The sequence below is a fragment of the Dryas octopetala genome, chromosome 9 (genome assembly GCF_963921425.1).
Source record: "Dryas octopetala chromosome 9, drDryOcto1.1, whole genome shotgun sequence".
NCBI classification, from domain to species: Eukaryota; Viridiplantae; Streptophyta; class Magnoliopsida; order Rosales; family Rosaceae; genus Dryas; species Dryas octopetala.
Genome location: NC_141374.1, coordinates 17,894,009 through 17,915,317, shown reverse-complemented (window position 1 = coordinate 17,915,317; position 21,309 = coordinate 17,894,009). Strand labels below are relative to the sequence as shown.

Below are 21,309 nucleotides of genomic sequence, written 5' to 3'. Positions count from 1 at the left end.
ACTAAGTCTAAGGGGGCACTTCAAATGAGGTATACCTCATTTTAGCCATAATGAGATATGTCTTGTGGTACTCACTTTACATTGTAATTCAATGATGAGAACTGTGTATTTTCTAAGTCTCTATTGAAGGATAATTTCTTATAAAAATTAAACAAATCAAAAACTGTTTAAGCATTTGGTTAATGATTATCATTTTAAGTGTTTATTGAAACCATTATGTTTGTTTATTTATTCGATCACAATTAGATGACTTAATGGTTTCCGATTAATCTAATTTTTTGTAGTGATTCTTGAATGGAGTGAGGAAAGCAAATTGGGGGTGACAATTTTTTTTTGGACTATTTACAAAAAGTCAATAAAATATTTCAAAATTACAAATAGGTCAATAAATATTTCTTAAATCTCAAAATAGTTACCATTGACTAAAATAAATTAAATAAAATTATACATTATACAAAAAATGACATAACAAATACTAGAAATTACAGTCACTGCCAATACCATAGAAGTTCCAAAAAATTACAAAAAAGTCAAAACTAATCAAAAGCTGACACGTGTTCAAATAAAAACAATGGATTAGGGCAAAAAGATAAAACAAACTTAAAGAAAAATTAGTAATAGGCTGGGGCTGTATTGATCAAAATATAATTTATGATTGACTAAAATATAATAGAAAATTTAGTATTCAACGTTTTGTAATTTTGAAAGATTTCATTACTCATTTGTAATTATATTTTTTCGGTCGGAGGGGTAGCCTTTTTTTCTGTTTCTACGTTCTATGGATTCCAAACCTGAAACAAAACCAAGCGACAATGGAGAACACCAAGGATATATACATCGAAGACGATGAAAACGGCACACTTGAAGTTACCTTGTTCAACGATGATGGCACGCTTAGAGTCACCTCTTTCTCTATCTACTACGATGAAGATGAAGAGGATGGTACACCTTAATTCTTCTCTAGTTCTAATTCTCCTTTGTTTGTTAGGCTGCTCAGAAATTGTGGCAAACTATATATATATATATATATATATATATATTTTTTTTTTTTTTTTAAGTTTAGGTGAAATTAATCTATATCATCCTTCTGCCATATTTTCAATTTTTCATGAGAACTTATTCCATTATTGAGATTTTTTAAATTGTTATTATCGTAATTATTTAAAAGAACAAATCGCTAATTTCTGCATTTATTTTGTTTTTGCAAAAATAGGTTTGCAAAAAGGTTGGCCGGCTGTGGAATCTGCTCTAGAAGAACATGGTATTTCATGTGAATTGAATTTGGTATGTCATGCTAAATATAATGTTGTTTTTTCAATTGAAAACTCTCTTATGTTGAATTTGTAAATATGAATTTGTGAAATCCACTCTATATTTTGACCAGTGGATTATTTCAGATGATGCATGTGTGATTTGATGATATGTGCACATATTAAATTTGTATTTCTAATTATATATGGTCAGGATGAGCGTTCCATGACAGTCTCAACAACCAAAAGGACTAAATCCTTTATAAGGGCTAAGCATCTTCTTAAACTCTTGTCTGTAAGGTTTCCTCCACATCGGGTACATTCAAATGGCAGATCCTTTGTTATTGCTTTTTTATCTGTTGTGTATAAGCTATGAGCTATCTAAAGTTAAATTGATTTGGTGCTGAACATTTTGATTACAGGCAATCACTACTAGGAAGTACCCCATTAGATATCACTACATAGATATCAGTTTTAACAAAATTGATATAGTAGAAGTTTTTTATATCAGTTAGATTTTTAGTTTTTTAAAACTGATTTCTAAATACATTTATATATCGCCACATTTTTAAATCTGATATCTAATTTTTCGGTATAAGTTATTATTCTGTAAAAACCGATATCTAAATCCTTACTGATATCTTTGTTTCAGCTAAAAAAAATAAAATAAAAATTTGAAGACTATTACTTAAATTTTTGGACTAATTTCCAAATACTTGAACCCGATACCCTCCTCTCTCAAACACAAACACTCTCAAACTTTACTCACCCCAAGCTCTCTCTCTCTCACACCCTCACTGATCGAGACCACACTCACCACCCTCGTTCTCTTCAACCTCCGAATCCAATCGCAGAGACAGAGATCGACATAGACAGATGGAGAGAGAGAAGAATAGCCATGGACGATAGCTGTGCGGTGTGCGGTCTGCTCCCCCTGCGTCGCTCGCCTTCGCTTCATCTGCCAAGACCGCCGATGCTGCATCTTCAAGTCCGAGCCAGCGAAAGAGAAAGAGAGAGCGCGCGGGAGGGAGGGAGAGAGAGAGAGAGCGCGCGCGACAAGGAAGGTCAGGTTAGGGTTTTGAAAATCTCAGAAATTGATGGATTGATTGCACAAGGTTAATGAGCAGTGGGTAAATTGAAGAAATTTTATGCCCTAGTTTTCGCTTTTCTTTACTTATAATCCTCCAATTTTGTTTAAGCTACAGCCGAATTAAAAACTATTAAGTTTCTATTCTAATAGCACTCTTTCTTCTTGCTCATATAGTAATTTGGGCCAGAATTACCTTAGTGGTTCAATACCACGTGAATGGAATTCTACAGAGTTGGAAATTCTGTAAGTGCCTTCTAGACTTATGCTTGATGTTGCCAATAAATTCTCATGTCAATAGTTGAACTAATGTAATGTCCCAGAGCAGGGTTCTCAGTGTGAACAACTTATCAGGACCTATCCCTGGCTATTTGGGAAGCATAACTACTCTCCGAGCCTTGTATGTTTTGAATCTTTCTTACATTGCTTTGATCTTGATGTACCAATTGGTTTGGGTTGGCTGTGACCTTCACTAGGCTACGCTTTCAGGGCCTTGGAGAGCAACTTATTAATTCATGCCTGTAAGATTCACTGAATTGTCACTTGATAAACTTTCTTCCGTGTTCCCAATATCATATGAATCAATGACTTCTAATTTTACCTTTTTTTCCTCTCTTGCAGAGATCTTAGCTTCAACAGACTGGAAGGGAGCATTCCAAATCTTGCAAATATAATGAAATTGGCCACAATGTAAGGAATGTAAATTCATAATGGTAGCTAGCTCACATAGGGATATATAGGGGCCTTTCCCTTGGTTTCTACATGTATCACAATCAAATTTTGAAGTTTTCCTATTGATTCTAATATGGCAGCCTAGTTTTGGATAGTGAGACATTCTAACCAAATGAGAATATGAGTACAATATTTTTTCATGTACCAAGAAAAAAAGAGAATATGGTTACAATTAGGATTCATCTAGACTCTCTCCCTAGGAATCATAGCTGTACCAAGGATGGGCCTATAGTTTCCACACTTGAGAGCTTGGATGGTGCATTGTGACATTAAATTATTTTTTGGAATTTTAAATTTCCCCTCTTTCTGTGTAACCTTTTGAATCAGTATTTATATAGATAAATGTTTATTCACGTCTGTTTATATTGCTCACTGATCAGATATCTGACACGTAACTTGCTTAGTGGGCTTCCAGAGTGGATAAAAAATAGAGACAGTCGCTAGTATGTTTCTTCATCCTAAAACCTTACACATATTTTCTGCTTCAGCTTTTTCATTTACTCGGATCGTATGCATACTATTGTCATTTACTTGGAATTCCTGTTAATGTGGAACTTCATGTTTGTGTGCAGCAATATAGATCTTTCTTACAATAATTTTTCTGGGAGCTCTGTTCCAACAACTTGTCGAGAGACCTTGTAAGAGTTGACTCTTTCTCTATTTCCTCTTCTTTTTCTTAACCTTCTTGAGATAAACTTACTTTACTTTCTTTGACTAACTAGATATATGAAAGTAACTAGTTTTGTTGTTTCATCAGCAATTTGTTCAGAAGTTTTTCCAGACAGAACAACACGTAAGCTTCTAACTTAATGAATTATATTCCACTTTTCACTTCTCCTCATTAATTTTGCATGAGCTAATGCCTTTTTTTTTTTTGTTTTTTTTTTTTTGTATAATGTAGTATACTTAGCAATTGCCTCAGTTCATGTTCAAAAGGTAATTAAATCTGTTGTAGAATCAAACCTCAGTGTACACTTTTGTGCCCATATAATATGAAAGGGCTATAAAATATTGTCTTAAGTTAATTTGTCTTATACTTTTTGTATGCTGTTTCATTGATTGTCCCATTGGTAAGTGCTGCTATGCATTGCATTGGAGTAATCTGGTCTTCTGTTGTGCTCTCATTGATTTTGTTGCATGGCACAGAGCACTATGCAGGCAATCCACTTTCAGCTATTGCATGCCCCACCTTTTGTCATCAACTTTTCTGGCGACTTGAAATATGGTATGCTTCACAATGAAAACGTATATATAAACATTTTTGGCTTAACATGTTGGCCAGTATATGCAAATGAAGCTCTTGTTTTATTCTGATACCTTTTGCAAGTCAATTGGAAAGTCTAAATGTTATGCTTTGTATCTTGATTCATTTTATAATTATATTTATAGCAACTCTTGAAGAATGTGATAATCTAGCCTAATCCAGGATTATTCATTTTCTGTCCAGTGGTTGAAGAGTTTGACCTTTCTGAGGGAGAGATCAGAAGTATAGCAGATTTGGAAGTACAACTTGGCCACAGGCAGGTTTGGATGGCTTCTTCCATACATAAGGGGGAAGAAGAAGGTAAGTTCCTGCTACTTAGCCTTGAGTCCTGGACTGCGTATAAGGTGTCATCTCATTTTGAGACTTCACCTGCATCATATAGCGTCATATTGCCTCATCATTGACAGTTGTTTGTTTTTGAAAGTGTCATATGGCTATAAGTGCTTCTTGGTTGTGTTATGCAACTACTACTTCTATAAAACTGGCACATGGTTCCAGTTTGGTGCCACTGAGGCTTGCAACTTAACTAAAAGTTGTTGCTTTTTATTCAAGTAATGTCATTGCAATGTCATCGTGAACATTAACTTTTTATTCAACTTAACTAAAAGTTGTTCCCAGTATTCGTTGCATCTTAATTGTGGTGGAAAACCAACTACCATTGGACGCATCAAGTATGATGGAGATGAAACCTCAGGAGGTGCAGCAAAATTTGTTCAGAGCTCAGCAAATTGGGGATTTAGTAGTACTGGTGATTTTTCGGATATTTGGAGTTCTACCAAAGACTATATAGCGAATAATATTTCCACACTCAAAATGAACAACTCTGAACTGTACAGAACTGCCCGACTTTCTCCTCTTTCTCTCACATATTATGCCCGTTGCTTAGCAAATGGAAATTACACTGTGAAACTACACTTTGCGGAAATAGTCCTCAGAGACAACAGGTCTTATTATGGTGTTGGAAGACGAATGTTTGATGTTTATATCCAGGTAGTAATTTTTATGTTCACCATGGATGAGATAAATTGGAAATTTTATGTTTACTTACTTTTTCCCTTTTAAATCATTTGGATAAATTTAACTGTTCTCCAGTTTTTTTATTTTGTCTCGCAAAACATAACCACCTATCCACGTAGACTTTCTTCCTCTAATTTCCTTATATATTTCGTGATCATTCCCCTTCTTTCTTATTTTTCCACTCAAATAATTAATTATAGTTATTTATTACAGGAAAAACGGGTATTGAAGGATTTTGATATTGAAAATGAAGCACAAGGGGTTGATAAGGAAGAAATTCAGGTATTTAAAGCAGTTGTTACTGTTAAGACTTTAGAGATCCGCTTTCAGTGGGCTGGGAAAGGGACAACTAATGTTCCAACAAGAGGAACATATGGTTCTCTTATATCAGCTATCTCTGTGGAGTCTGGTAAGTAAGTTATAAGTTTTCTTTTTATACTATGCTATAGTAATACATGGTTTTCTTATGACCACTGTTCTTGGATCTTATTTCACTTCTAGATTTCAAGCCGCCTGATGATAGCAAAAAGAAGATATTCATTGTGATTGGAGTTGTTTTAGCGTTATGCCTTATTTTAATGACTTTTGGCATTCTTTGGTTGAAAGGCTGTTTGGGAAGCAAGTCATCTAGGGAACAAGGTACAGTTAACCTGTTTGGTTTAAAGGGGCTTAATGTCGATCCTTGATGTAAACCTGTTATAAATAGAAATTCATTTTTTGTTCTACAACTAGTGCTGCACTAGTTACCCCACTTACTCCTTTCTTTTCTAAGAACTCTTCATAAACTATTTCTTATTTGAATTGTCTCTTCTAGTTGCTTAATCTTTCCTAGTGTTATTCTTTCCAATGTTGTTTAACAAGCCAAAAGGCCACCAAACTCCCAGTTAAGAAGCAGTTCAATATACTAACCTTGTAACATGCATGGACAGATCTGAAAGGATTAGATCTGCAAACTGGTTTCTTTAGATATAAACAAATTAAAGCTGCCACTAACAACTTTGATGCTGCAAACAAGCTTGGGGAAGGCGGCTTTGGAGCTGTTTACAAGGTATGCTATAACTCCTTTTTGTTTCCCTATATTTGTAAGTACTTTTCTTCTTGTTTTTGTTTTTGTTTTTTCTATGCTTTGGTCTATGGTACTTATGGATGCCCACATTCATCAAATGTATTATATTACAAATTGCAGGGCGAATTATTAGATGGTACTATAATCGCAGTTAAGAAACTTTCTTCAAAATCAAAGCAAGGAAATCGTGAATTTGTGAATGAGATAGGCATGATTTCTGCTTTACAGCACCCAAATCTTGTTAAACTGTACGGATGTTGCATTGAAGGAAATCAGTTATTGTTGGTGTATGAATACATGGAGAACAACAGCCTTGCACATACTTTGTTTGGTAAGATCTTCAACACATATGTTCAGTACATGCAAAAGTACAAGTGGAAACTCGATTTCATTTTTTGGGACTATTCTCCACTCGACATGGTCATCTAGCTTTGTCTACATTTGATCAGGAAAATGAATTTAATTATTTAGAATCACATTGTTTGGCTAGGGGAATGATTTGTCTACATGGTCATCGTTTGGACCTTTTGTTTAGGGGAATGATTTTTAATATGTGATGTAATGGAGATGGCAGGCTGATAGGTCTAGTATGTTTTGGTCAACAAGTTTGGAACACTTGAGTATTTTATGGTATGTAATGGTTGACTTACAATATATAAATATGCAATTGGTTGTGGTTAGAAGTTTTTTTAGTGTTGCTAGCTGCTTTGGTCCTATGACAATTTTCAACTATGTGTGGATAATGTGCCAATGTGATGAGTTCTTTTAATAATTGCAGGCTTTTGAGGAAGTTGAGCTCCCTAGGCTAAAGAAAGAGACCCCAAGTATTACACTCTCAATAAAAGGACATGATATGGAAACTGTGGAAGTAATCTTCAGAATTTTATGGACTAAGGAATATTACTGTATAGTTAGGTAACTTTTATCTATGTAAATGAATCCTTTTAATTTTGCTTATATTAAATCTGTATTGGTTTTGGATAATAATTATCTATTAGTCATAGGTGTGCATAATTTAGAACTAGTCATATATGCCTTGTATTTTGTGTAGATTTTTGAAGTTGCTTAGGGGGTTATATATGGATTATGGTTATCCCTACTTGTAGAGGGATTTGTAATTCTTTTTTGTTAACTTGAATATGGGTTGAAATTGGATGTTGGAAATGTATGAGAATGTTGGATGAAATTTATGGAAGCATTTAAATTGCACAAATTGGCAGGAAAAATTAATATCTAACAACCCATTTTATTTTATTTTTTTTAATTCAAAAACATTTACAATATCAGTTAAACACTGATATCTAATGTATATTAAATCTGATATTTATACAGGTATATACATCGAAATAACAAATAACACCGATATATAATGTTATTTTTATTTCACATTCTAACTCAAATATGATGTTTAAGAGACTTATAATATCTAAAACAACGAACAAACAGATATCTAATGTGTACATATATATCGGTTTTAGTTACAAATTCGATGTGTTAAAAATATTATATATCGCTTTGATAAAAAAAGTGATGTAACAACCTACCAAATATAGCTTTTTATGAGTTTATAATATCGAAAAATATAACCAAACAGATATGTAATATACCTTTTAATGTCAGTTCTTGAAAAAATAATGATATTGAAAGTATATTACATATCGGAATCCGTTCATTTAGAAATCGAAAACTTGAAAAATCGATATATATTATTTATTAACAATATCGGATATTTAACAAATAGGATGTCTAATTTGATATAGACATCGGCCCAAAACTGATATTGAAAATAGGGTACATTAGATATCACGTCTGCCCTTATCGGTCGCAAACCTAATAGACATCGGTGTTCCACTGATATCTAATGGGGTACTTCCTAGTAGTGAATAAATATACTGAATGACAAAATGCAATGTGAAGTCATCGAGGCTTACCCTCCTAAAGATGGCCGGGCTTGCGGAGAATGTGGGACTTGCGAAGAATGTGAGAACAAGGAGGTAGGTATTGATTAAAATTCCTTCCACCTGTCAATTTTTCTTCAAGCAAATGTAAGTTATGAACCTTTTATCATTTATGTTTCTGGAAGCATTCTCTGTAGTTGTGATGCAGCTAGGATATTTTCAGTTCAGGCTTCAGCAATGTCTGGGTGTCCCACTACCTATTCCATGAAGAGTCAGACCCAATACCTCTTTCTAATGCTGGAGATTGCAAAAGCTCACTGTTTAGCTTGTTCTAATCTCTACTATTGTGTGCAGGAGGAATTTAATAAATGGGTGGATAGCCTCATAGGCCCTGGGGGATCCACCATAAAGGTGCATTAAGCCCACAATTAAATGGGCTTTTATAGCTAGCTCCATATGGACCGTATTTAAATGTAAGACGTTGGGATTAACAGAGAAAAGTACGTAATTACAGAAAATTGCAAATTAATAAATAAACAACTTCAATCTAAATAAACAATATACAACGCTAAGAACAAGATAAAAGAAAAGAAAACTAGATAATCATCAATTAATTAAATAAAAGAAGTCTTAGCTAGTGGATGGGGATGAAGATGGATGATGAATGATCAAGGGTTGCCTCTAGGCCCTCTATATTGTCTTTAAGCTGACACATGAAGTTCTCCATCCAATATCGTTTTTGGCATAGAAGTTCAAAGAAAAGAAATGGTTGAGGATTATAATTGTTCTCACTCTAACTTAACAAGGAAGGTGCAATGTATTCTTTTTAAATCCTTGCTCGGATCTAGATATTAATTTACTTTTTTGGTTCTTGTTCTTTAGGGCATTGATCTCATTCGAAAAATGGTTCAATCAAATCTTGATAAGCGGCTGGCTATGTGGGAGCAGTACTGCCTTAACCACTGTTTTGTAGTTCCTGAGGGGTTCGTGCTGCCCAAAAATGTATGTTTTTCTCAGATTACTGATGTTTTTAGTCATCCTCGCTTTGCAAGATTGATGCTTTCAATTCAGTTTTCTCCACACTCCCATTGTAAGAGGAATAATTTGTATGTGCGTACTGTGTTGCAGAGTGTGTAGATTAGAAGAAATAAAGTGTGAAAGCACTATGCTGCTTGATGATTTAAGAACTAATTACTTTTCCATTCTATAAATCCTGTATAATATAATTATTAAAATCACTTTTTAGGATGAATCGCCTGTCGACAGTACTATATGTCAAAATGCAGTCTGTGATCCAGATCTGGATGCCCAGTTGGATTTGCTGAGGAGCAACCTTACTAAGGTAAATGCAAAACTACAAGTTGCAAGAATCTTCTGTTTGCATGAAATTGTAAATGTCTTGATTCTTGATAACTTATCTTTTAATGGAAGCATGATTACAGGTTGGTAAGGAGTCTGCTGCACTGAACCGAGAGCTCCAATCATTAGAACGACAGTCTGCTTCCAGTGATCGCTTTTCTGCGCTTGTCAATGAGACATTGCAATTATATGACCAAAACTCTTTTCATGAGATGTTCCAAGGTAAAAAACTGAACAGGCCCTCCAAATAGGTTTTCTTTAATTTTAGAGGGCTTTAGCATCCATTTGTAACGCTCAATATTAGCAAACTTGGATTCAGCTTTATGAAGGTATTTCTTTTCATATATTTTGTTGAATATCTTAAAAGACAAAACTTTGAGTAGCTTATTGTTTTATACAGAGATGGTGAAAACAGCCTCAGAACTTCGGATGAAAATAGGGAAGCTGAAGGCTGGAAAGAAGGAAGAAACCAAATGCAACAAAACAGATAGGATTTACAACCCACACAGAGATTCCTCTATGGCAGATTGTGGCAAGGGTAACAGTTATAGAATGTTCATGTTCAATTAGTGATCTTGCAAGTTAAATTAATCTGCGGTGTGTTGAATTTCTATGTTTGTTAAAAGACAATGTATTTTGCAGGCTTCTCTGATGTGAAGTTGGAAGATCTTCAAGAATTTGTAGCCAATATGAAACCATGTGAACTTTAGGTATGATTCCGTCAGTCTTGCAATACACAAGTTGTGCTCTTAGGTAGTTGCGGGTCTTTTCCCATTCTATTCAGTCAAATTGACATTGTGGTTGTCTATTTAAATGATTAAAGTTTGACCTATCATCTCCTATAGGCATCCCTATGGGGCTTTGCTGAGAACCTAGTTAGTAAGTTCAATGTATTAGACATTATAATTATACGACTGCTGAAATTTGTACTTGGCACAAACTTAGTGCTAGATATACCACATTTTTATATCATAATTTCATACCATCTTATGTGGCAACTTACATGGCATTCATACATTGGATACTAAAAAATAAAAATAAAAACCCAAAAAAGAAAACAAAAACTCTATCCAATAAAATAATGACACGTGAGATGGTATAACAATGTGGTAAGTATAGCATTATTCTGGCACAAATTTTTATTTCATCAGTTACTGACATTTAAATTTACAAAACCAACATGCATGCATGAGGACCTTCACATTGGAGGACTATAGCTACCATCAAAAGTACCCACATAGCTAGGGTCCTCCACCACCAGTTTTTTCAAAACCAACATGCATGTCAATATGTCACTGATTTGTTTGATGAAGAGCTATAAGAGTGTATTTACCAATTAAGGTATGCCCAGAATCGCGAGTATAGACTATAGTTGCCTGACCATTCTGTTCACCCCACTCCTTGGGGTTGAAGTACTTGTAGACTCACGAAGCTCAAGAGCTCCTACAGCAGCCCCGCCTTCATATCTATATATTTAGTTCCTAAACTCCAAATCGTTTGTTCATTAAAACAATACGACTCATGCTCAGAAGAGGCTCAATAGATCGTTGTAAGAAATAGCAAGGTAAGCGATCAATATGATAACTACACTGGGTAAGCGATCGATAATTAAGGTAATCGCGTAAGTTATTCAAAACAAGCTTTTTCAACTACACATTCAGAGGACGAATGAGATGAGAGAGAATAAACCGCTGTCAACAATGTACCTAAGATTGAGAGCGGTGGAGTGGGGATCTTAGAAATTTTTGTTTAAATTTCAAAAGACAACAAAGGTTAATGAGGGTCACCGAAGATGGATCGTATGAGGTCTTCAAATAAATAAATATACACACACAGACAGAGATGTTTAGTAAAAGAATGACAAATGATATGTAACAGATATTTAGTAAAAGAATGGCAAATAATATGCAACAGATAGGTAGAGCCAAAAAAAAAAAAAAAAGGATATGATTTGATTTTCATTTCACTTATTTTTCCTTGTACAAATTGGAAGAACAGAAATTAAGTTCAGGGCCTAGCTTAAAAAGAAGTACAACTAAATCCTATTCATACTTTGTTTTTAAAAAAAACATGAAAGAAGAAGAATTAAGACAGATGAATGATGATGATCAATCAATCGAGCACAATGAGCTTGTGATACTCTGGACCAGAGATGGCAGCTTCCATTGTAAGGTCGGGGCGAACTTCCCCATCATTATCCAAGAACAACTTGAGCAAATTCTTGGAGAAGCCACTGAGCAGCGCCACCCCTGGTTGTGTTTGAGGCGCCGGCGTAGACCTGGAGTCCCTCAGATTCCAAAACACAATCTGTGGCACCACATCCCCATACCCCTTCTCCTTAAACTTCCTCTGTATAGCCTCATAATCAGTCTCCCAGCTATTCTCCGAAGCAGAGTCCCAAGCATTTCTCCCCGAAGCCTCATCAAACTCCATGTCGCTGAACACAAACACCCTCTTTATCATATTCTCTGGCTTCAATTTCCCATTCACCGCCACATTAAGAATCAAATCAAATACCTTTTGAAAATCAGTGTTGCCGCCCCATTCCATTCTCTTCACAAACTCGCACTTGGACTCAAGATCATCGCCTTCAATCAAGTGCAGCTCAGGCCTCTCACTGAAAGTTATGACCTTTCCCTTCCACGGCTCTTCACTCAGTTCAGACACCAACAGCCCCAAAGCCACACACACGTCCATGGGGGTCCCGTCCATGCTTCCTGACACGTCACACACAGCCAAGCAGTTGTTCATCTTCCCTTCCTTCAACATGTCATCCACCATTCTCTTCCACTGAAGCTCAGCCACTTGCCCACCATCCCCATCTTCCAGAGAGTGTATGATCTCATGCGGAAGCAGAGCACCAGCAGCAATTGTGGACTTGCCGGCTTCCACGTCCTCCAAATACTTGTTAAACCTCTCTTGATCGTGCTTCAAGAACTTGTCTTTGTAAAGCTTCATGGCCACAGAGGCCACCCGGTTGTACGGAATCAAACCCCACTGTTGGGCACTCATATAAACCTCAGGCAACTCCAGCACCTTCCTCAACGGCACCAAAACCTCCTTCCTCAGCCGGTCTCGAACTCTGTACGCGTAATGCGCGTCCTCAACGCCCTCATATTCCGGGTACGATTCTCGCGGATAAACCTTCCTCGCAATGCTTTCACATAACAGAGTGGCCCGATCGAACGAGGAGTCGAGCGAAGGGCACCACTTCGCCACCAGGCTTATTTTCTTGAGCTTACTAGACCTCAAGTTCTCCATATCGGACTTCAAGCACTCCGAAAAAAGATCCGAAACCCGCTCGTGCAGGAATCGGTAATCCGGATCAAGCGTATACCTCCCAAGAGCCTTCTTCGCCATCGCAATCCTCGTCTCCAACCTCGCCGCGCTGGCCTTTTCCTTTTCCAATTTTGCCCTCTCCGCTGCCTTCATTACCCGAACCTTTCTCGACTCCTTCCAATAGATTTTCGTTTTGGTTTTCGGGTCACGGGCCACCCTTCCGTCCCTTTTACGTTTCTGTCCAATTTCTCGTGGCCGAGGACCCGCCCTCCTACGCTTCAATCGTCCCATGTCGCCTTTTCTGCTTAACCACTCGCTCTTTTGGTTCTTCCTGACGTCTTGGCCTTCCAGAAGCCGGTACAGAAGCTCCGGCAGGTCCTTGAAGTACCCGAATTCGGCAAAGGACGCGAGGTTGCAGGCAAGGGTTTTGGGGTGGTTCTTGTGGAGCCAAATCGCCGCCGTATAGAAGCCTTCCTTGTCGGACTTTCCGGTGCCACGTACGCCGCGTAGGTTGCAGATGAGCTTGAGGGTGGTTAGGGGGTTGTGGGCCCAGGCCTTGAGGAGCTGTTCGTTGATATAGTCGGCCTTAGTGTCCGGTACCACGTGGAAGAAAAAGTCCAGGCAGGGGTTACCGGAGGAGAGGAAGGTGGCTGAAGAGTTCTCGGTGAATCCCATTGGGGGTCGACTCATTGTTGTGTCATCAAAGAATGGGTCGCTGGAAGCGGGTGCGGGTTTGGGTTGGGGTGGTGGGGCGGGCTGGTTGAGCTCTGGAGGACCAAGAAGACTTGGAGGAGCCATTGTTGTTCAGAGTTAAAAACTTGTGAAGAATTGGGTTTGATTTGAGAAGCGATGAGTGAGAGGGCTTGCAGTGGTTCGATCTGATGGAATAGTGAGGTGTGAAGGGGCGTTACATACTTACATGCTCATTTATATGAGCTCGTTACTTGGGCACCAAGATTCCTTTTTCTTTTACGATTAATGATTTTAATTTTATTCTTGGGTTGGGCTTGGTAATTCCACCGACTATTAGCTAGGAATTATATTTGTTTTCTCTATTTTTTTTGTCGGAATTAAGAATTGTATTTGTAAATTGTAATTGACTCAAAGATTTTTCTCTGCATTTTTTTTTTCTAATTTTTCTTATTTTGTATAAAATTGGCAACCCACCTAGAGATTCATGTATGGCGGATTGTGATTTGTGGCAAGGGTGACAGCTATAGCATGTTCATGTTCAAGTAGTGATCTTCCGAGTTGAATTTAATATTTCTATGTTTGTGTTACAGGATAATATGTATTTTTGCAGGCTTTTCTCATGCGAAATTGGATGATTTCAAGAATTAGTAGCCAATATGAAAACAATGTGAACTCCATGTATGATTCAATCAGTTTTGCAGCTGTGCACAAGTCATGCTTTTAGGTAGTTCCAAATCTTTTCCCATTCTACTCAGTCAAATTGACATTGTTGTTTTTTCAACGGCATAATTTTAGTAACTTTCTGGCTCCACAGTTAGTACCTCTCCTTTTTTTTCCTTGGGGTAAGGGAGATAACAAATTAATCCTACCCCTTACCACTTCTTTAGTATGAACTCTCTGAATGCAAGTAGAATTTGTCTGGAATGGTTTTCAAGCACATTGCAAAAGTTCTCGCTTCTGTTAAATCTAGGAAGCATGCATGTTCATTTCAAGATTGACTGAAAACAACAAACATGAGCAAGATTTCATTTTGATCTGGTTTGCAAGAACATTTTTCCATATATGTAATTATGTACCTAGGAAAGGACTAAGAGCAAGTTCAACATCCTAGTATTAATTTGAATGATCCACTTGCTGCAGCAAGGAAGATCTGCCTCCTCTGTTCTTCTTGCTCTTATGTCCTAATGTAATGTTTGATCGACACCTGTCCTATCAATTATCTTATCTGTATATTAGTTAGCACCTGATCCTAAAAATCCGGAGAAAATGAGAGAAAAATTCATTGACAACATATCAAACTTAAACTATGTGGAATGTTTGCTTCTCTTGACAATGACATAAACAAACTATGTGAAGGATAGAGAAACATCATATTTACTTGTGTTCCCACACACATCTGTATGATTTCATTCTGATAAAACATAGACAACCAAATGGCAGAAATCAACAGAGATGGAGCAAAAACACATGATTTCAATAAAAACAGATCATGCATGAATCATGATTATTGTCAATCCAGCCCAACCAACGTATGATACTCTTTGCCAGAGATGGCTGCTTCCTTGACAAGGTCCGGTACCACCTTTTGTATCCCTTCTCTTTAACTGTGGCAGGCATCCTAGAGCGGAGCTGGTGGAGCATCTCACCATTGATTGAATTTTTGCATCAACACTAAAAAAGATAGAGAGGAAAGACTGTAGGTGGCAAGGTGCAAACAAGTTGTAGTTCAATAAAAATGGAGGTTCTTTGGTGAGTTGAGAGAGAAACAAGAAAAGCAAACCAGAAAAATTTGAAACTGCAGTAAGATGAGTTACAGTTAGTCTGCAACTGAACAGAACAAGACAATGTCATCATATTCAACTCCTACACATGGACAGGTTCCAATTGCAAAACCTAGACGATTTGTATAAGTGGCCCTATATCAGCAAATTTTACAACATTTGACAACCCCAGACAGTATATATCATGGAAATAGTAGAAACCGGAGTGCACTATCAATGGAGGAACAGAACACTAGATACATCAGACCTATGGAAACAGGATATCCAAAAGTCAGGAAACACATTACTTTATTTTTTTCATGAGAGGGTTCTACTACAGATATCAAAGATGATGCCCTCTCGTGAAACTTTAACATCTGAAAAGCTCAGTAATGAAGGAAGGGCAGGCAATTATAGTATTTTCATGGATGTACCATTCATTGAACTAGTGGATTGTGATTGAGGTGTTCATACTAAGAAATTGATATATAAGAAAAATGAAGAAAGGAGACAGCAGAAACACTCATTTTCTGCTGCTTTTTTTTATTTATCCTTTTGACAAGTTCTAAATTCAAGCAATAAAATTTCTTTATGACACCAAGACAGCATAGCCAAAAGCAACATAACCAGATAAAGGTTATGCTTAGTTTCATAGCGGCAGCAATATACTTGAGATAGAATTCACAGAAACCCTGCAATATAGGTCAAATTATAAATTCACTTAACAAGCAATATGTATTTTAAAGATTGAAAATTCTAAGTTACTAAGGAAGGGCTTTTCTATTTTCCAAGTATGATCGGAAAGACCATACAATTAATGATTGCAGCAGCATGGACCTTTACATACAATGAAAAATTATTAAGTATCATCCAATTGCACAAAAGACAATGAAATTGTACCACAGCAGCTATAAATAATCAACATCGAAAGCACCTGATGTCAGTCCGTATGATTTCATTTTAAACAGAAACAGACAACCATAATGAAGAAATCAATAGAGCGAGATGGAGGAAAGACATATGATGTCAATTTCATTTCAATTTCTTTTTCCTTCTACAAAATGGGAAAAGGGAAATAAACTTGAGGTCCTAGCATAAATTTAACTACAACTTATTCCTATTCATACTGTTTTTTTGAATTTGAATTTGAATTTTTACATTAAATAGACAGAAGATGAATATGATGATGATGATCCATCAATCCAGCACAAGCAGCTTCTGATACTCTGGGCCAGAGATGGCAGCTTCCATGGTAAGGTCTGGGCGAATTTCCCCACCATTGTCCAAGAACAAGTTGAGCAAATTCTTGGAGAATCCAGTCAACAGAGCCACCCCTGGTTGTGTTTGAGGCACCGGCGCAGACCTCGAGTGCCTCAGATTCCAAAACACAATCTGTGGCACCGCACTCTCATACCCCATCTCCCTAAACTTCCTCTGTATTGCCTCGTAATCAGTCTCCCAGCTATTCACCGAAGCTTGATCAAACTCCATGTCACTGAACACAAACACCCTCTTTATCATATTCTCTGGCTTCAATTGCCCATTCACCGCCACTTTAAGAATCAAATCAAACACCTTTTGAAAATTTGTTTTCATGCCCCATTGCATTGTCCTCACAAAACTGCACTTGGACCAAAGAGAATCGCCTTGTATCAAGTGCAGCTGAGGATTCTGACTGAAAGTAATGACCTTTTCTTTCCATGGCTCATCACTGAGTTCAGACACCAACAGCCCCAAAGCCACACACACGTCCATGGGGGTCCCGTCCATGCTTCCTGACACGTCACACACAGCCAAGCAGTTGTTCATCTTCCCTTCCTTCAACAAGTCATCGACCATTCGCTTCCACTGAAGCTCAGCCACATCACTACCATCCCAGTTATCCAGAGAGGCTATGATCTCATGCGGAAGCAGAGCACCAGCAGCAATCGTGGACTTTCCGGCTTTCAAGAACTTGTCTTTGTAAAGCTTCATGGCCACAGAGGCCACTCGGTTGTACGGAATCAAACCCCAGTGTTGGGCACCCATATAAACCTCAGGCAACTCCAAGGCCTTCCTCAACGGCACCAAAACCTCCTTCCTCAGCCGGTCTCGGACTCTGTACGCGTAATGGGCCTCCTCGACACCCTCATACTCGGGGTACGATTCTCGCGGGAAAACCTTCCTGGCAATGCTTTCACAGAGCAGAGTGGCGCGATCGAATGACGAGTCGAGCGAAGGGCAGCACTTGGCCGCCAGGCTTATCTTCTTGTGCTGTTCATTAGAACACAAGCTCTCCATATCGGACTTGAAGCACTCCGCGAAAATATCCGAAACACGCTCGTGCAGGAACTGGTAATCCGGGTCACCCGAGGACAACCCGAGCTTTGCCTTGTTCCTATTGATAATCCGAATCTCCTTCGGCTCCCTCCGGTTTACGGTCCTTGCATGTTTCTGGCCCATTCCTACTTTGAGTCCTAGTTTCAGTGTCCGTCCTCGGCGAATCGCGCTCCTCCTACGCAATCTTCCCACGCTTAACCACTCGGTCTTTTGGTTCTTTCCTAGAATCCGGTACAGAATCTCGGGGAGGTCCTTGAAATACCCCAACTCGGCAAAGGAGGCGAGGTTGCAGGCGAGGGTTTTGGGGTGGTGCTGGTGGAGCCACAGCGCATGCAGCAGTGTAGAAGCCTTCCTTGTCGGACTTGCCAGTGCCACGTACGTCCCGTAGGTTGCAGATGAGCTTGAGGGTGGTTAGGGCATCGTGGGCCCAGGCCTTGGGGAGCTGTTCGTTGATATAGTGGGCCGGGCTGTCTGGTACTACGTGGAAGAAGAAGTCGAGGCAGGTGGCTGAAGAGTTTTCGGTGAAGCCCATTGGGGGTCGACTAAATGGGTAAGCGGGTGCGGGTCGGGGTAGGACTGGTACTGGTAGGAGTGGGCGAATCTTTAGGTTTACAGGTGGTGGGGTATGGAAAGCTCTTTGGGGTATATTTAAGGGTGGTGGGTTGTAGTAAGGGATCATTTGGGGTATGTTTAGGGGTGGTGGGTTGTAGTATGTGTAGCTTTGGAGTGGGTTGTAGTAAGCGCTTTGGGTTGGGAGTGGGTTTAGAGTTGGTGGGGCTTTGTAAGCGCTTTGGGGTAGGGGTGGTGGGGGTAGGGGGAAAGCAGGTGCAGGTTGGGGTGGTGGAGCGGGGAGTTTGAGCTCTGGAGGAGCCATCTTTGCTGTGAGTGAGGTTTGAAGGGGAGTCATATGACTCATTTATAGGAGTTCGTTCCTTGTGCAGCAAGGATTTCTGTTTTTTTCTTTTTCTTTTTCGGAATTAATAATGGTTTTGTTACTTGGGCTTGGGCTTGAATCCAACTAATAGAATAGATTAATGTTTTATACAAAGATAGTGAAAACTAGAAACATCGATCAGAACTTCAGATGAAAATAGGAAAGCTCAAGGTCCCAAAGAAGGAAAAAACCAAATGCAATAGAACAGAGGATTGACAACCCACACAGAAATTCATCTACGGCGGGCTGTGGCAAGGGTAACGCTATAAAATTATAATAATAAAGACAATCGATCTTTTTTATAAGCATAATAATAACAATTGTGGAGATTGACTTGTGCATCTTCTATGCTGTCAAGTTCCATGGGACTTTAATTGAAGATTTCAAGACAAATTAGTTATTAATTGCTTCACTGATTTATTGAGGCAGTAAGTGAGAATAAGGTGTAACTACAATGCAACAGTTTGGCTCAAATAGCTGAGTATAGAACACATAAAATTATTTGAGATCTGGAGATCAACATATATGTAGGTTCCACACTAGAATAAAATTCTGATAATATAGTGAGACAAAATATATTCATATAAATAGAGAAGGAAGGAGTTACTAGCCTAAGCTCTAATCTAGTTAAGTTTGTTCAAAATAAAATTAAAAGTAATAGAGATGGAGGAAGCTAGGTAGCACTTAGCACAGCCCATTAAATGATGGTGTAACCCAAACAGCAGGTGCCATGCGCTCACGCTTAGAATATTTATGAGAGTAAATTTGTGTAGTGGTTCCATCATCTAAATTGAAAACTCGGGCCATTTGACATGGACCTGGTGGTACTTTGCGAAAATAATTGTCGATGTAATATATGGAATTTGGTTGACAGCCAAAAATACTCGAAGCCAAAACAGACATCGAATAACTATGATCACTTACGAAAATCGCCTCATCTCCAATGTTTTTTATCTCAACATGTTTCACAATGGATCTGTCTGTTTGGTCGTCGAACACCAACTTATAAACCTTGAAGTAGAAGGTATTAGTAGTCATCTGATATGGTTCAGTTGAAAATTTTCGAACATGCAATATATCTCCCTTGGTTGATTCCACAAGATATGCACGCATACAATTTTTATCCGTATAATCAGTTATACACTCTACCTTTGCTTTGTGCTTCTTATACGTATAATCAGTTGTACACTCTACCTTTGCTTTGTGCTTCCGTTCGCTGCTGTTTTTGGCATTCAACGACACAATTTTTCCCATCTCTCTTACAACTATGTAGGCTTGGTCTTTATAAAAAATAGCATCTAAAACACCTTCATATGAACAATAAACACCTTTATCTATTACACTAATTCGAGTCCAACTCTTTTGTCCTCCTCTAATGAAAGCAAATTCTTTATATTCAGCGAAGAATGCTATGACCACATAATTGTCTGGATTCAAAGTGGGATCGGCAGATAAGATAACCTTGATGTCACCTTCTAGACGATTGAGGCATTTCAGGAGAGGGAGACGAATGGCTACTTGTTTTTGGTAAGGATAGAGGAGAGTTATTCTACATTGAACACATTTAAATTTTTCTACTTTGGCCAACCAACCATGGCCACAGCTACAACAATACCTCGTGGTGATCAAGGTATCACTATAATGAGAGATTGGTAACTGAATGTCGTCGTAAGTTTTATTTTCAGGAATGCTGTGCAATAATCTTTTTTGCTTTTCCTTTCTTCCGTTAGTATTAGCTTCTTCTAATTTAGGAATCATGAGCATGGGAAGTAGCTGACGCCAACGTTGCGTTGAATGGTTATAGTACTTTGTAAGGGAATGCCATTCCTTGCAAACAGCAGCAAATCGAACATGGTCAATGGGTTCCAACAATTTATCCAGGATAAGAAACACAAGAGGTAAAGACCATTGTGAAGTAACAGCCACCATCTTCTTACGGGAGGCCATTATGAAAGAACCATATATGGTAATCCAAAGAGGAGGGGCCTTCTTATATAAACAATCTAGCTAAAACAAATCCTTTAGGAATTAGGAAATCATAATTCCAAAGGAAATCATAATCCCAAAGGAAAAAGAAAAAAGGAAATTATAATCCCAAAATAGACTCATTAACCAAGTACTCAGGGCCAGTCCTCAAGGAGAATACCATTAATTAAACTCATATATAGGTAGTTTTACCAGTGGTTAAACTCCTAAAATTAATTAAACTGCCGCTAAAAGTTCATCAGAAATTAGACATAGATTTGGAAACGGGAGCCTGATTTTGTATAAAAGATGTATCCTCTTCCGTTTCATCTGAATTTACGAAAATATTCTCTAGTCTGATTCAAGTTTCTTTTTTTTTTTTTTTTTTTTTTTTGAGAAGATATTCTCTAGTAGAATATTATAATAACATTATCCTATAAAGATTAATATACATAACAAAGTATACGACTACCGAATACGATATATTTGATTTTTTGGAATTTTTTTTTTTGGTCTGAAACATATTTCATAAAACGAAACAAAAGAGCATTAAAAATAATTTAAATGCACATGATCTCTGAATCTACAAGTGAAGATTAAAAAAAAAAAAACACATAGTTGATCCGCACAGTATGTACGTAGGATTTTTTGAAAAAAAATTTAAAAGTTCCAAACTATTTGAATAA

The 21,309-nt window shown here is 37.7% G+C and overlaps 3 protein-coding genes and 2 pseudogenes across 6 annotated transcripts; 2 read left to right on the top strand and 3 right to left on the bottom strand.

The window, feature by feature from the left end:
• The first annotated feature begins 1,978 nt into the window (after positions 1–1,978).
• LOC147275132 (putative leucine-rich repeat receptor-like serine/threonine-protein kinase At3g14840) lies at positions 1,979–7,582 on the top strand (annotated as a pseudogene).
• A 775-nt stretch (positions 7,583–8,357) lies between these two features.
• Positions 8,358–10,437, top strand: LOC147275131 (protein MIS12 homolog). The gene is made up of 7 exons (XM_086228392.1): positions 8,358–8,410; positions 8,512–8,725; positions 9,197–9,316; positions 9,561–9,656; positions 9,757–9,895; positions 10,074–10,211; positions 10,316–10,437. The coding sequence occupies exons 1-7, from the start codon at positions 8,358–8,360 to the stop codon at positions 10,381–10,383; spliced, it is 828 nt and encodes a 275-aa protein (XP_086084518.1). The 3' UTR covers positions 10,384–10,437.
• A 1,348-nt stretch (positions 10,438–11,785) lies between these two features.
• LOC147275130 (uncharacterized) lies at positions 11,786–13,750 on the bottom strand. Of its 4 annotated transcripts, none has more exons than XM_086227958.1 (2): positions 13,169–13,750; positions 11,786–13,123 (listed from the first exon to the last, which is right to left on the bottom strand). In XM_086227958.1, exons 1-2 carry the CDS (start codon positions 13,748–13,750, stop codon positions 11,786–11,788), a joined length of 1,920 nt encoding a protein of 639 aa, XP_086084084.1. The 4 variants fall into 4 exon arrangements, with proteins under 4 accessions (XP_086084084.1, XP_086084085.1, XP_086084086.1 ...); XM_086227959.1 differs by having other exon boundaries at positions 11,786–13,114; XM_086227960.1 differs by having other exon boundaries at positions 11,786–13,178; positions 13,263–13,750.
• A 2,852-nt stretch (positions 13,751–16,602) lies between these two features.
• Positions 16,603–18,598, bottom strand: LOC147275129 (uncharacterized; annotated as a pseudogene).
• A 744-nt stretch (positions 18,599–19,342) lies between these two features.
• LOC147275128 (uncharacterized) lies at positions 19,343–20,605 on the bottom strand. Its single transcript, XM_086228390.1, has one exon. It carries the CDS (start codon positions 20,603–20,605, stop codon positions 19,343–19,345), a length of 1,263 nt encoding a protein of 420 aa, XP_086084516.1.
• Positions 20,606–21,309: the final 704 nt, after the last annotated feature.

Excerpts from the sequence above, each read along its gene's own strand:
- LOC147275131 (XM_086228392.1), top strand. The coding sequence starts at position 8,358 with ATGGCCGGGCTTGCGGAGAATGTGGGACTTGCGAAGAATGTGAGAACA. Across the intron at positions 9,317-9,560 it reads GGTTCGTGCTGCCCAAAAAT|GATGAATCGCCTGTCGACAG; the intron begins GTATGTTTTTCT and ends ATCACTTTTTAG. Across the intron at positions 9,657-9,756 it reads TGAGGAGCAACCTTACTAAG|GTTGGTAAGGAGTCTGCTGC; the intron begins GTAAATGCAAAA and ends GCATGATTACAG.
- LOC147275130 (XM_086227957.1), bottom strand. The coding sequence starts at position 13,750 with ATGGCTCCTCCAAGTCTTCTTGGTCCTCCAGAGCTCAACCAGCCCGCC.
- LOC147275128 (XM_086228390.1), bottom strand. The coding sequence starts at position 20,605 with ATGGCCTCCCGTAAGAAGATGGTGGCTGTTACTTCACAATGGTCTTTA.